At 37.1% G+C, this 13,834-nt stretch overlaps 1 protein-coding gene across 2 annotated transcripts in view; it reads left to right on the top strand.

The window, feature by feature from the left end:
- The first annotated feature begins 1,122 nt into the window (after positions 1-1,122).
- Positions 1,123-13,834, top strand: part of LOC131901569 (sulfotransferase 2A1-like) — a 30,508-nt gene continuing 17,796 nt past the window's right edge. For both annotated transcript variants that reach the window (XM_059252683.1, XM_059252684.1), the window contains exons 1-3: positions 1,123-1,375; positions 3,266-3,474; positions 5,140-5,266. In XM_059252683.1, the coding sequence (XP_059108666.1) occupies positions 1,204-1,375; positions 3,266-3,474; positions 5,140-5,266 (508 nt within the window). In that variant the 5' untranslated portion in view covers positions 1,123-1,203. The remainder of the gene's footprint in view (positions 1,376-3,265; positions 3,475-5,139; positions 5,267-13,834) is intronic.

The raw sequence follows: 13,834 nt of genomic DNA on the forward strand, positions 1-13,834 counted from the left end.
AGCTCAAGGTATCTGGGAGACCTTCCCCTCCAGGGCTGATCTGTCCTAAGCAAGTCAAGGTATCTGGGATGCCTCCAGGGCTGAGCTGTCCTAGCAGCTTGAGGTATCCCAGATACCTCACCCTCTAGGGCTGAGCTTTCTCATTGCAGCTCCTGCTGTCAGGGCTGTCCTAGCAGCTCAAGGTGTCACCTGACTCTCTAAATAGTAAAGATACCTTTCCCCCAGACCTGCAAAATTCATGTTTTGGTGCCAAGACCTGGAACCAAACCCACAGAGTTGCAAAACTTACTTATATTTTGGTGCCAAAAACCAGGACCAAACCCACAAAGTTTCAAAACTTTTTTTTTACAATGAATCCCATCTACCTAAGGCTTGCGAAAAACACAGAGCTTAAGGATATCTGTTGATAGGATTTATCCTACAGCCATTACAGAGCAATACATCTTTGATCTCTCACCAGTATACTTACCCAAATGAACCACCACAATGGCACCAGTTATGCAAATAATGATAGAGGAAATTTTACATTGTCTTATCCCTAGATAAAAAACAACAACAAAAAACAGGTCAATAAAGGTAGATTCAACTGCCTCAGGAGGGGAAATCCCATATTGGTTGTTCAATCCCAAGTGCTCATCTAAGGACACATTCACATACAAACAGAACTAAATGGACTCTATATGTTATGTAAATGTGTGATCATATAAACATAGCATTGAAAATTAAGGAAAGGATCATGAATATGGGAAAGGGAGGAAGGCAATGGAGGGGAAAAATCGAGGCTGAGGTGCAGTGAAGGCACTATATTTATCAAAAACAATCCCTACTTTAAAAAATGATTGTACATGACAACTTTTTTTCAGGGCAAAATTTTTATGGTCTCTGTAAATTTTTTGCACATTTGAAACCATTGTGAATACTTAATTGTATTAGAAAGTATTTTAAACTAAGCCTTATTTTAATGTCTAAGTACTTGTTATTGAGTTTCTGGTTTGGGGTCATAACCTCAGGTTCACAATTCTCTAGATCATCTCTGAATAAGTTCACAGTTGCTTAATACAGCAACCTTTGACTGATAAATACAATCTGTGTTTATTCCTATCAGCAGCTCATTTCAGTACAAACTTTGGGATGTTAATGATTTTTTTGCCTGCACTATAAATTTTACCTCTCAGCATTTGCTTTAAGCTGAACAAGTGGTCAATGCTGGAATTCTCACAGCATCAAGACAGAGGTTTTGGGATGTCAGCCTACTTTTGGTTTGAAGGAATACCTTTCGCTGCTATAGCGCATAAAAGAGAAATTATTGAAGGAAGCCGTGATAAGTTTGTGATCAGAGATGAAGACACGGTCATAGTGAGTTATCCTAAATCAGGTAAGGAACATCACTGAGAATGATCCTGAACTGTCTGTGGAAGTTTTGGGCTTTAATCATCCTTTATTTAGGTGGTGAATGGAATGCTTTATATATCTCATGTGTTCCATGGTTTGTGGGCTTGGAGAGCTGTATCTGAGAGCATTTCCACTCAGAGGAAAAAGTCTAACCTAATCAATGTAGTCAGAGGAGCAATGACAGTGTTTCCTAAAGCAGATTCTGGTATTGGTTTTTCTCTGTGTGGAAGAGAGATAATGATGAGAATAAACAGATAAAATAGCATCAAGAAAAAAGGCATGAATGTAAGAATATGTGGAGGAGAGGACAAGGTCAGGTAGAAGAATTACCATGGACCTTCTTCACGTAGACGAGAGTCTCAAAACTCAAGGAAAAAAAATAGGCATCATGGTCATTGGGGGAGGAGTGTGGTGGATGGCAGAAGCCGGTTAAGTATTAGGTTGCGCCAGGTGGTGGTGGCGCACACCTTTAATCCCAGCACTCGGGAGGCAGAGGCTGGCGGATCTCTGTGAGTTCAAGGCCAGCCTGGGCTACCAAGTGAGTTCCAGGAAAGGCACAAAGCTACACAGAGAAACGTTGTCTCAAAAAACAAAAAAAAAAAAATTTAGGAATAAAAGACCATGATAAATGAAGACCACATGAGAATAGGAAGAAGCAAAGTGCTAGAGAGGCCCACAGAAATCCACAAAGATACCCCCACAATAGACTACTGGCAATGGTCGAGAGACAGCCTGAACTGACCTACTCTGGTGATAGGATGGCCAAACACCCTAATTGTCGTGCTAGAAACCCCATCCAATGACTTACAGAACCGGATGCCGAGATCCACGACCAGGCCCCAGGTGGAGCTCCAGGAGTCCAATTGTTGTTAAGACCAAGGTTGGATAAAGCACAGGGACAAATAGCCAAACGAATGGAAACACATGAACTATGAACCAATAGCTGAGGAGCCCCCAACTGGATCAGCCCCTCTGGATAAGTGAGACAGTTGATTAGCTTGAACTGTTTGGAAGGCCCCCAGGCAGTGGGACCTGGACCTGTCCTTAGTGCATGAGCTGGCTGCTTGGAACCTCGAGCTTATACAGGGACACTTGGCTCAGCCTGGGAGGAGGGGACTGGACCTGCCTGGACTGAATCTACAAGGTTGATCTCAGTCCTCAGGGAAGTCTTTGCCCTGGAGGAGATGGGAATGGGGGGGGGTGTGCTGGGGGAAAGGTGCCGCGGGGGGATGGGAGGGGGGAAAAGAAGGGAATCCATGGCTGATATGTAAAATTAAATTAAATTATAAAATTAAAAAAAAGTATTAGGTTGCCAACATCAAAGGGCAATAACATGGAGAATCTAAGGGCAGTGGACTGCAGGAAAAGGATTCAGATAATAGCCCAGAGAATAATGCTAGAGAAACACTCATTGACAAATGAGCATATAATCACAAATACATGTGTGTATGGTAAATAGACACAGGAAATTTATTTAAGCTAAGGAGAAGCACTACCAATACATACAGTGCAGGATGGATGCATCTTAATGACATTGTATTAAATAAAATGTTTCAGTCTCAAGGACAGATACCATGACTGCATACCTGACAAATATCTGGAATAGGTGAATTCACCGAAACAGAACGGTTCTTGACTGGAGGGAATGTTCAATAGGCAGGTGGGGTTTGCTGAGATTCTCAGTTTTGTTTGGTGACGTATTTTGAATCTTCTGGAAGAATATATTTTGTACTTACACGATGTGGATATTGCAAATACCACATGCTTTTGTGCTTGGAAACAGCTACATTGTAAACTGTATGGTTGTATATTGTTTAAGGCTTTTCAGAAGTGCTCTTGAAATGAGTGACAATAACTTTTCCTTCTTGTTCAGGAACTAACTGGCTGACTGAGACTGTCTGCTTGATTCAGACCAAGGGAAATCCCAAATGGATCCAATCTGTGCCTTTCTGGGAACGCTCGCCCTGGATAGAGTTTCAAGACGGATATCTAACATTAATCAATAAGGAAGGACCACGCCTCATGACTTCCCACCTCCCTTTCCATCTTTTCCCCAAGTCTTTCTTCAGATCCAAGGCCAAGGTAAGTGTCCAGTGGTTGAGAAATCTTTGGCCAAATGCTCATTGAAATTATTCTTCTGCATTGGGCCGTGGACCTCTGCCTGAAATTCATTCTGTGTAGATTTGGAGAGGGAAGTTGGGATTCTCACATACTAGGTGATGCTAATCTGTCCCCTCCTCAGACTATATCAGAGTACCATGATATCAACCACCTCTCAGTGATGCTGGGCAGATACAATGTGAAAAAGTGTATTATCACATTAGGGCATTCAGGGACTATACATACATGTCAAGTAGAGTTCAAACTCTAGTGTACAGTGGATATTACTGTTTTGTTGTCATCAAAGTCATTCAGCTAAAATTGATTCTACATACAGCCCATACCTAATGGGTGAATCACCCAAGCAGAGTTGCTCATAGGGAAAGCAGCCGGAATAGGCACTAATGCTGTAATTTGAGAGATTGTTCAACAATCATGGTTTACCTGTATCCATTGTGTCTTGCTGTGTCTAGCTGTCTATTAAAATCAGTAGCCACAAAAATCACTGACATCACTGATAGGGGATCTCCTAAAGGAATCAGAAATATCCAGGTTCTGACACATCATTGCTCACTGTTAATAAGAAAGTTTTGTGGACGTCCCCACACCTTAGAAACTATAAGTATTTATGCTTAAACACAAAGACAAATGTAGAAAACAATCTCTCTTGAAAGTATCACAATGAAGTTGTGATCGTAAAGCTATATATGTGTGTCTTATCAGGATTTGGAAAAATTTTGTCTGGAGAAATTAAGGCCTAAAAGATGAATTATATAATAATGTCACAATGAGCATTGGGACAAAATATTAATTTCATTAATTAATTAATACTATATTTTTTGAAATTTTTTCTTCTGTTTTTGAGATTGTACTATAATTAAATACATTATTCCCCCTTTCTCTTCCTCTCTCCAGGCTTACCATCATAACTCTCTTTTCTCTCTTTCAAATTTGTGTTTTTTTCATGATTTTTGTTACATCTATATATGTATCTACATATTCCTAAGTACCTTGGTACAATCTGCTCAGTATGTACAATGTTACTTGTATGTATGTTTTCAAGGCTAAGAAACTGGTATGGCATAACCAATTGCTATGCTTTTCCCTGGGGAAGTCTATTTCTTTCTGTATCAGCATTTTTTAGTGCTCATGGGTCTTTGTGTTCACCATTTTGCAATGAAATGTTAGCATTAAACTCTGCATCATGATTCTTTTGAGAGTTTTCTTTTATAGTTACACTTACAGAAATCAATTAGTTTGTCATTTTTCAGATATATTTAACATAGTATGCATTATTCCATGTGTATAAGACATTCTTTCACAGTGGATGGATAATCTTTTACACTGTAAGATAATTGATCTTTACAAGTATTGAATCAATCTTGTTTTTTTCTAGTTGCTGTTGGTTTTTTTTACAGAATTAGTGAACACAGTCATTTTGCTATTTCATTTTTGTAAATCAAAATTATAAAAGAAGATTCTGATAAATATAGATATTTTGCACTTCTGTTCATATTTTGTTCAAATAAAAATGATAAAAATTTTTAGAAACCTCACTGATATTTGATTGACTTTTCATATAAACTATGCCAGATAAAATCGGTTTATGACTATATTGACCTTCATTTACATGTTTTTCCATTTAAGGTGATCTATATCATCAGAAATCCCAGAGATGCTCTTGTGTCTGCTTATTTTTTCTTTCATAACACAAAACTTATCGATAATCCAGAGTCACTAGGAACTTACTTTGAATGGTTTCTCAAAGGAAATGGTGAGTGTCCTGTTAAATATAGGGGTTGAGGGAGGCTCAGTTACATTTATGAAGACAAGGTTTGATATAGCTTAGGATGGCCTTGAATTCTCAATAGAGATAGGGATTACCTTGAAGATCTGCTCCTCCTCCCTCTACCTCATGAGTTCTAGAACTACAAGCACTCACTTCTATATTCTGTTTATTTAATTCTGGGCTTCAATCCCCAAGTCATTTATGTTATCTAACTTGGTTACAACTCTAGCCTTTAGTATATTCTGTAATTTTCTCTTAGCTCCGTCTTATTCCTCTACACTCTACCACCTGTTGATCCAAGGATCATTACCATTACAAACCTAATTGTGAAGTCTTCCTGTTCTCATAAGCCACTGCCTAATGGCACAGCTACAGCTTGACCTATGACTAACCATCCTGGCAATATTTGGAGTAGCTAGTCTTTGTAGTACTAATGAAGATGTTGTACCTTGTGGTTAACAGAACAACAGTGATAGCAACAACACTAGGACCTATTCCCTCCCCATCATGGATACTTGACCATGCTTACTGTATCAGATGTGAAGTCTTCTTAATCAGAAAATGATTGGTTACTCTGATACCACAATTGCAGTTATTGCACCAGTGGGTGTATGTTGTATGGATGTTTAAAATATAGATATCAGTGTCCATAGATGAGTGTAATATTATTGACAAGACACTCCCACTAGAATCGTACATAAACCTTTTGTTACAATGAAGGCTATTCAGCAGAAAGGCATATTTCAGCTCATTACCAGTTTTCTTTCCTTATGTTGTGTGACAAGACTGGTTTTAGGAATAGGGTCTTAGCTGGGCAGTAGTGGTGCACATCTTTAATCCCAGCACCAGGGAAGCAGAGCCAGGTGGATCTCTGTGAGTTCAAGGCCAGCCTGGTCTACAGAGCAAGATCCAGAACAGGCACCAAAATTAGACAGAGAAACCCTGTCTCGAAAGCAAAAATAAATAAATAAATAAATAAATAAATAAATAAATAAATAAATAAATAGGGTCTTACCAACCAGTTTTTGTGGGCAACTGACAATAATGACAATTGTCTATATTATTTGGATCCTCAGGCCCATTTTAGGCAACAACTCCTAGGGAGGCATCCCAATAATAGCAATGCAGTTTTTATTTTATAACCAATAACTTCTGGGAGCAGTAGTATCTGCTCATGAAAGCTGCCTTGATTTAAACTCTGTAATATATTTTTAAATGAGCTTACAAACTAATGAGTTTGTATATGGCATTTTCATATATTCTTGGTTTTGGTTAATTCTATCCCTTATTTACCCACCCCATTTTTGCATCCACACAATCACTCTCATATTCCCTCATTCATATTGATACCATATGTGTCCTGGTACTTCTCTCTCCTTAAGGTCTCTTTTTTTCTTGCTTCTCTTCTAATGGTTCTTTTCTACCTTCCTCTCCTTTATTTACACATCAAGGTAAACATGCTAATAATGTGTCTAGGATCCAAGTATGAGAGAAAAGATGCAGTGTTTGTCTATCTGTGCTTGTGTTACCTCATTAAGTATATTTTCCAGTTGCAACTATTTTACTGAGAATTTCCTAATTTCATCTTTAAAGTGGAATGAAATTTTATTGTGTGTACATATCACAATCTCATCTATTTTCTTTCTTTTTTTTCCCAAGACAGGGTTTCTCTGTGTAGCTTTGCGCCTTTCCTGGATCTCGCTCAGTAGACCAGGCTGGCCTCGAACTCACAGAGATCCTCCTGCCTCTACCTCCAGAGTGCTGGGATTAAAGGCATGTGCCACCACCGCCCGGCCCTCATCTATTTTCAATTGATGAGCATCTAGGCTAAACCTGTTCTGTAGCTATTGTGAATAGAGCTGCAATTAGCACAACTGTTCAAGTGCCTATGCAGTTGTATATATCTAAGTCTATAGTAGTATATACCTACCTAGTTTGAGTAAATACCTAAGATTTGATAGCTGGGTCATATGAATTTTTGTTTTCATCTTTGTTAATGATTCCCACAGTGATTTAAATAATGGCTATGCAGTTTTCAGTCCCAACAGTGTTTTTCTTTCCCCACAATTTTTCTGAAAATTAAAAAAATTAAAAACTAAATTTTATTATAAAGCAACTTGTACATAAATAAAAACCAGATTCACCAAAATTATTGAAACTCAAAGTCTATACAATACTGAATTTATGTACAGTTAGAATTGGTATCCAAAAGAGAAGCTGGGAAACATCATATTAAATGTTATAATTTCAGTATTGCTTATATTTCACCCAATTTTGGACCACAAAACCCCCAAATCCATGAGAAATTTAGAACAAGAATAACATTTGACTATATACTCTTTCAACACTCCTGTCCATTACTTGCATCTACTTCTTTCTCATTCCTTTGTATTTAAATTATCTTTTCTTTTCAAACATTTTCAACATACACTTCAAACATTTATTTGTTTTTTTTTTCCTTTTTTTGTCTTTTTTGTTGTCATTTCTGAGATGCATTTTCTCTATGTTACAGCTCTGGCATAATTTTTTTAAATAATCGTGGCCATTCTGACATAGATAAGATAGACTCCTAAGTTGTTTTTAGTTTTTATTTGTATTTTCTTGATAGCTAATCAAGGAATTTTTGATTTTGATCCATTTCTTTCTTTATATTGAATATTTTATTATCTTTAATTCTTTTTAGATACTAGATACACATTTTCTGGAAGCATATAACTTGCAAAGATTTCTTCCATTGTATTACCTGAATCTTCACATGATTAATTATTTCTTTTAGTGGATAGAAATCTTTTGATTTCAAGGGATCCCACTTGTTGAGTACTTGCCTTATTTTCTGAGTGAGATGAGTAGCATTTAGAAAGTCCTTACCTGTGATTACCTCTCAAAGTGCACTTCCTGTATTTTCCTCAACTGTGTCATAGTTTTGTATCTTCTGTTGAGGGTCTTGATACATTTACAACTGGTGTACGTGTGTGTGTGTGTGTGTGTGTGTGTGTGTGTGTGTCTGTGTGTGTGTGTGATGAAAGATTAAGATTGAAATTCATTCTTCTACACATAGCAATCTAGTTTCTAAAAAGCCATGTACTAAAGATACCAAGATCTTACTTCCAATGCATGTTTTTGATATTTTGTCAAAAATACAGTGCCTGCAGTTGTGTGAACTTATGTCTTGGTTTTCATTTCAATTAATCCACATGTTTGTTTGGTGTCAGTGCTTTGCTGTTTTCATTTCTCTATCTCTGTAGCATAACTTGAAATAAGGTCCTATCTTTTTCCAAAGTTGCTTTGATTATGTGCAATTGTTTGTGCTTTTGTATGAATTTATTATTGAATTTGTTCTTAAGAAATTACAAAGATGTATAAATTATGTTCTGCTTATTGAAACCCTTTGCCCTCTGTTATCTCCCTCTCACCTTTAGTAACCCCCATTCCCTACAGTTCTCCTTTATAACTTTCACATCTCTTTATTGGTGACCCATTCAATTTAACCATGATTATTATCTTCTGTGGGAATGTGGGTTTTGACTACCAATAGAAACCTAGTTGGCACCTCACTGGGGACACAACTGAAGACAGCTTGAGTCGGCTGTTTGAAACCTGGGGCCTATGCAGGGTCCCTTGGCTCGGCCTGGGAGGAGGGGACTGGACCCACCTGGACTGAGTCCACCAGGTTGATCTCAGTCTGTGGGGAAGGCTTTGCCCTGGAGGAGATTGGAATGGGGGGGCGGGCTGGGGGGAAGGTGAGGGGGGGGAGGGGGGAGAACAAGGGAATCTGTGGCTGATATGTAGAACTGAATTGTATTGCAAAATAAAAATTAAAAAAAAAGTTATCAGTAGATAATTTTAATGTAACACCTCTTAGATTTTTTCCCATAGAGTGATAGATATCTTGGAATTCCCACTCATACCTTCTTCCTATATTATCTTTGTTCTTATTGGATTGTCCCACATCTTTCACCTTGCCTTCACACCATGATATATTTTTCTTTTAAAATTTTCTTATTTATTGTGATCTAGTGTACATGTGTGCATAAGTGTCTGTGTGGTACCCACATCTCACAGAACATTTGGAAGAACCTGAGAAAAACCTTGTGGAGTCAGTTGTCCATTTCTAATTTATATGGTTTATAGAGACTGAGGTCTGGTCATCAGGTTTACATGATAAGCATTTTACCCATTGTCATATCATTACCACACCATTCCTTTTTGTATCACTATTTAATTCATTTACAATGTATTTGTTGTGGAGATCATTTTGTGCTACTTTATACTTTTCATTTTACAGTATAGCTTATTCTTTAAAATTATATTATCATAGGAGTTTGACAGAAGGCTCTGGCCAAAAGAACTTAATGCTTTTTAGAAGAAGGTGCTTTGTTTCCCAGAGCCCTCACAGAGTGGCTCACTACTTCCTGTAACTCTAGCTTCAGAGGAAACCAACACTCTCAGCTCTGTAGACACACACACACACAGACTTGTACTCACATAAGAACATATAAACATACAAAAATAAAAATACAATAAACCATTGAAAATTTATTTCTTTATCCACAAGTTTCTAGAGATTTGTATTTTCTCCAAATATACATGTTTAAAATCCCCAGTCTCTTTCTACTTTTCCTGCTCTCTCTCTCTCCTCTTCCCCCACACCTCTTTCTCTACCAGTTTACTTATGTACCTCACTCTGGTCATTCATGTAATTATTAATGTGGTCATATAACCTTGATACATACCTTCTTTTGATTTCACTCAACAGGTTGCTTTATTGATGGTAATCTTCCTTTCTGTCATATTATGAGATGCCATGCTTTACATATTTGTAACTGGAGCTTTCAGACTTCCTCAGGAAGTTGTCCAGGTGGCAAGAATGTACTTGACTTGTTATTGAATATTACTTACCACTAACACTAAAATTTTGTGGTTGTTTGTTGTTGGATACAGCCACTAGGTCTCATAATTTGATACTTATCAATTAAAGTGTAACATATAATAAATTTAAAGATACATAGATTAATATTTATTGGCTAATTTAAGATATAAAAGCTACAATGAAAAAAGCTTGCAGTTATAATTAATATAAGCCTCTGTGTGTTTAAATTGGTTCTGGGTGGCTGTGGGCCAGGCAGGACACAGGAAAGCTCAAGCTACATTTAGTGCCCAACATGGGGCAAGAATTTCCACCCAAAACTTGAGAAAGTTTAAAAAAAAGGATTCTAAAAGGGAGCTAAAAACAGCTTCCTAGTGTGTCTGTCAGGCCAGCTGCAGCCTGAGGGCTTGAGTATGGCAGGTTTGTGGCATGTGGGCTTGAGCATGGCAGATTCCCTCCAGAGTATAGAGAAGCATCCCCATGCTGCATTTTGGATTTAGCTTTTGATGGTATGGACAAAAGAAAAAAAGGAAGAGGCTTTGGGCTACACATTTCTGGGTGGAAGCACAGACCCACAGCCTCCTGGAGTCAGTGGACATCATGGCTGCTAGAGACAATGGTGAATTATCTCCACCATGTTGAAAAGCTGAGGTGGGCAGAGTCAGCACCCAAGACTGTCACTTCAGTACTAGCCACTGCAGTTTAAAGCAATAGACTCACAATGAGACAGATTCAAATGGGATAAACCCTAAAGAGTTTATAGTGTGTGTAAAAATATATATAGGCTTAGAAGAGAGAGGAAAAGGAATATAGAGAGTTATATAAAATAGGTTTTAAAGAGTAAAGTCTTTAAAGAGACAGTAAAAGTAATATAAAAATGAGCCACATAAAGATGGAAATCATACACAGAGTCTGGATTATGTTGTCATTGAGATTTTTAACTGTAGAAAGACATTTGATTATAAGGGCTGCTTTGTTAAACCAATATATGTATTTTAAAGGTATTTTGACTTAAAAATTTGGATCTAAGGATATGTTGCTTTGGAAAGGAGGCTCTGCGTTTTTTTCCACAGAAAGCCAGAGGCTATGGATTTGTTCCAGATTAAGAAGGTTCAGATTTGATCAAGCCAGACATCCTGAACCTTAACAGGTGGTACCTGTCAAGAATGGTTATAACCAGGCTTCCCAGGACTTGAACATTATCTCACATTTTCTCAGGATTCCCCTAAGATTACCAGCACCCTCAATCAGCAGGGGTAGTATGAGAAGCTACTCCTAAATTCCCAAAATATTGTTTATAAATGTTTATTTTTGTTTAAAGCAGGTGGATTATAAATACAATTTCTTTCTCAAGAGGAAAAGAGAATGTTATAGATATGACAAGATGAAAGGGTAGATTATTATTTAAAAATGTTTTACATTGCTATGGATTTTAGTTTATTGATACAAATTTAAAGTTAATTTTTTTGTGCTGTATGTATATTTATACTCTTTTTGGAATTATTTTTTTTGTGCAACTCATTTAAAGTTGTAATGTATCATTAAGAAATACATATTCATAGTTAATCATCTAAGATAATCAAACTTGTAGTCATGTTAGTTAAGTTGTCTAGATATACATAGATATATTTCAATTATGTACGTAATCTTCAAACAGTTCAAAGACCTAAAGAATATGGAATTTAAAATATTTTAAGAACTTTGACTTTCTGGACATTGAGACATGTCTGCTCCTGGCAGCACCAGTCTACTTCAGAGAAGATAATGGGCCTTGAAGAAACTCATTATGAAGTTTGCTTTCTTTGTTGCAAAAGTTAGCCAACGGACAAAAAATTGCCCTTGCCTTGATTGCTTGACAATAAATATGTTGAATTAAGTGGACATGCAGGACCCATAAAAGGTGACCACTGAATTTTGCAAGATAAGATGGTTCTTCAGGTACCTACTTAACAGATGAGACTGCCAGACATTCCACAGGACACAGAGAGAAGCAACTGAGAGACACTAGGCCTATAGACTAATTAAGGATGCAACAATGTTGCATGTAACTGTTCAGGTAGCCAGCTCTCTCTGTCATTCTAGATTTTTGGAAGTTGCGTACAATGTATTTCTTGCTTACTTAAGTAATATATCCTTCTGGGGTCTTTGATGTAGTTGAAGACTAGATAGTTCTAATTATAATTTCCCTTGGTTATGATAAAAGTTAAATTACATATGAAACCTTAGACTCACACATATAGGACAGATAGAATATTTTCTTTAATTTTACAAAATACAAATAGATTAGATATTGTAACTGTAATTATTGCTTGATAACTATTTTGTTATTTGTAATTTTAATATGTTAAGTTAAAACCTTCCTTTTGTTTAGACAGAAAAGGGGAAATGGTGAGGAAGTGTCATTCTGTATTTTGTGAATATGTGTTGCTTGATTAGTTGATAAATAAAGCCATTTGACCTATAACAAGGCAGTTTAGAGGCAGGGTAGAAATTAAAAGAGAGAGACAGGAAGAATGAGAGAAGAGATGCCAGTGAGCCACAGTTATGCAGTTAAAGCCACAGAACATGTGGAGATACACAAATTAATAGTTATGGGATAATTTAAGATATAAAAAATAGCTAGCAAAAAGTTTGAGCCATGACCTTGCAGTTATAATTAATATAAGCTTCTGTGTATTTACTTGGGGGGGATGCAAGTGGGAGAGATGTGTCCCTATCACCAGCAGGTCAGGACACACGAAATCTTCCAACTACAGCCTTGTTGGGAATACACTTTGTAATTCATGTCCCCAAATTACCTTTTAAGACAATTTTCCAAAGCAGAACTGCTATTAATTATTATCAATATTTCTTATTAGCTTATTTTTGGTGCACTCACTAACATGCTTTTGGTTTTTTTGGTTTTGAGACAGGATCTGTTGTATCCCAAGTTGACACGAAATTCATTATGTAATTGAAAATTACGTTGAATCCCTGGTCTTTGGGCTCTCCCTTCTGGTTTTTTGTTTTGTTTTGTTTTGTTTTGTTTTTCAAGACAGGGTTTCTCTGTGTAGCTTTGCGCCTTTCCTGGAACTCACTTGGTAGCCCAGGCTCGCCTGCCTTCTTAATTTTTGCATTACATATGTGTGACACATCATTTCACTTGGCTTCTAGCTTTTCTTTTTATGCATGTATGTATTAGTGTTTATGATGAAGTGCATGCAAATGTGAAAATGTAGGTGTTCTTATGCTAAAGACAGATGATAATATCAGGTGTTGAACCTTGATTTCTACCTTGTTTGAGACAATCTCCTTCTTGTACATCCCTGTGTATGGCACATTGGCAGGTCCTAAGCTTGTAGGCAATCTCCTGTCACCACCTCTCATGTCATAGTAGGGGTACTAGGTTTAAAAAAAACAGGCTTCATCACCATGTTTGAATGGATTTTGAGGATCCAAACTCAGGTCTTGTGACATACAAGGCAATTGATTATCTTTGAGCTATCACATGTGCCCAGCTTTCAATCTCTTTAAGTAACTTAATTCTCTCATATATTATGCAATTCACTTTATCTCTACACATTCTCTGTAGATCATTTATCACCGCCAGGTTTCAATCAAATCTTAGATTCATTGAATTCATGTGTCCTACTTCTCTGGCAATGACTTAAGTCTTACTTTCTCTCCTGACTAGATTCAGTTGGTTC

This window comes from Peromyscus eremicus, unplaced genomic scaffold (genome assembly GCF_949786415.1).
Source record: "Peromyscus eremicus unplaced genomic scaffold, PerEre_H2_v1 PerEre#2#unplaced_112, whole genome shotgun sequence".
In the NCBI taxonomy this organism is placed as follows: Eukaryota; Metazoa; Chordata; class Mammalia; order Rodentia; family Cricetidae; genus Peromyscus; species Peromyscus eremicus.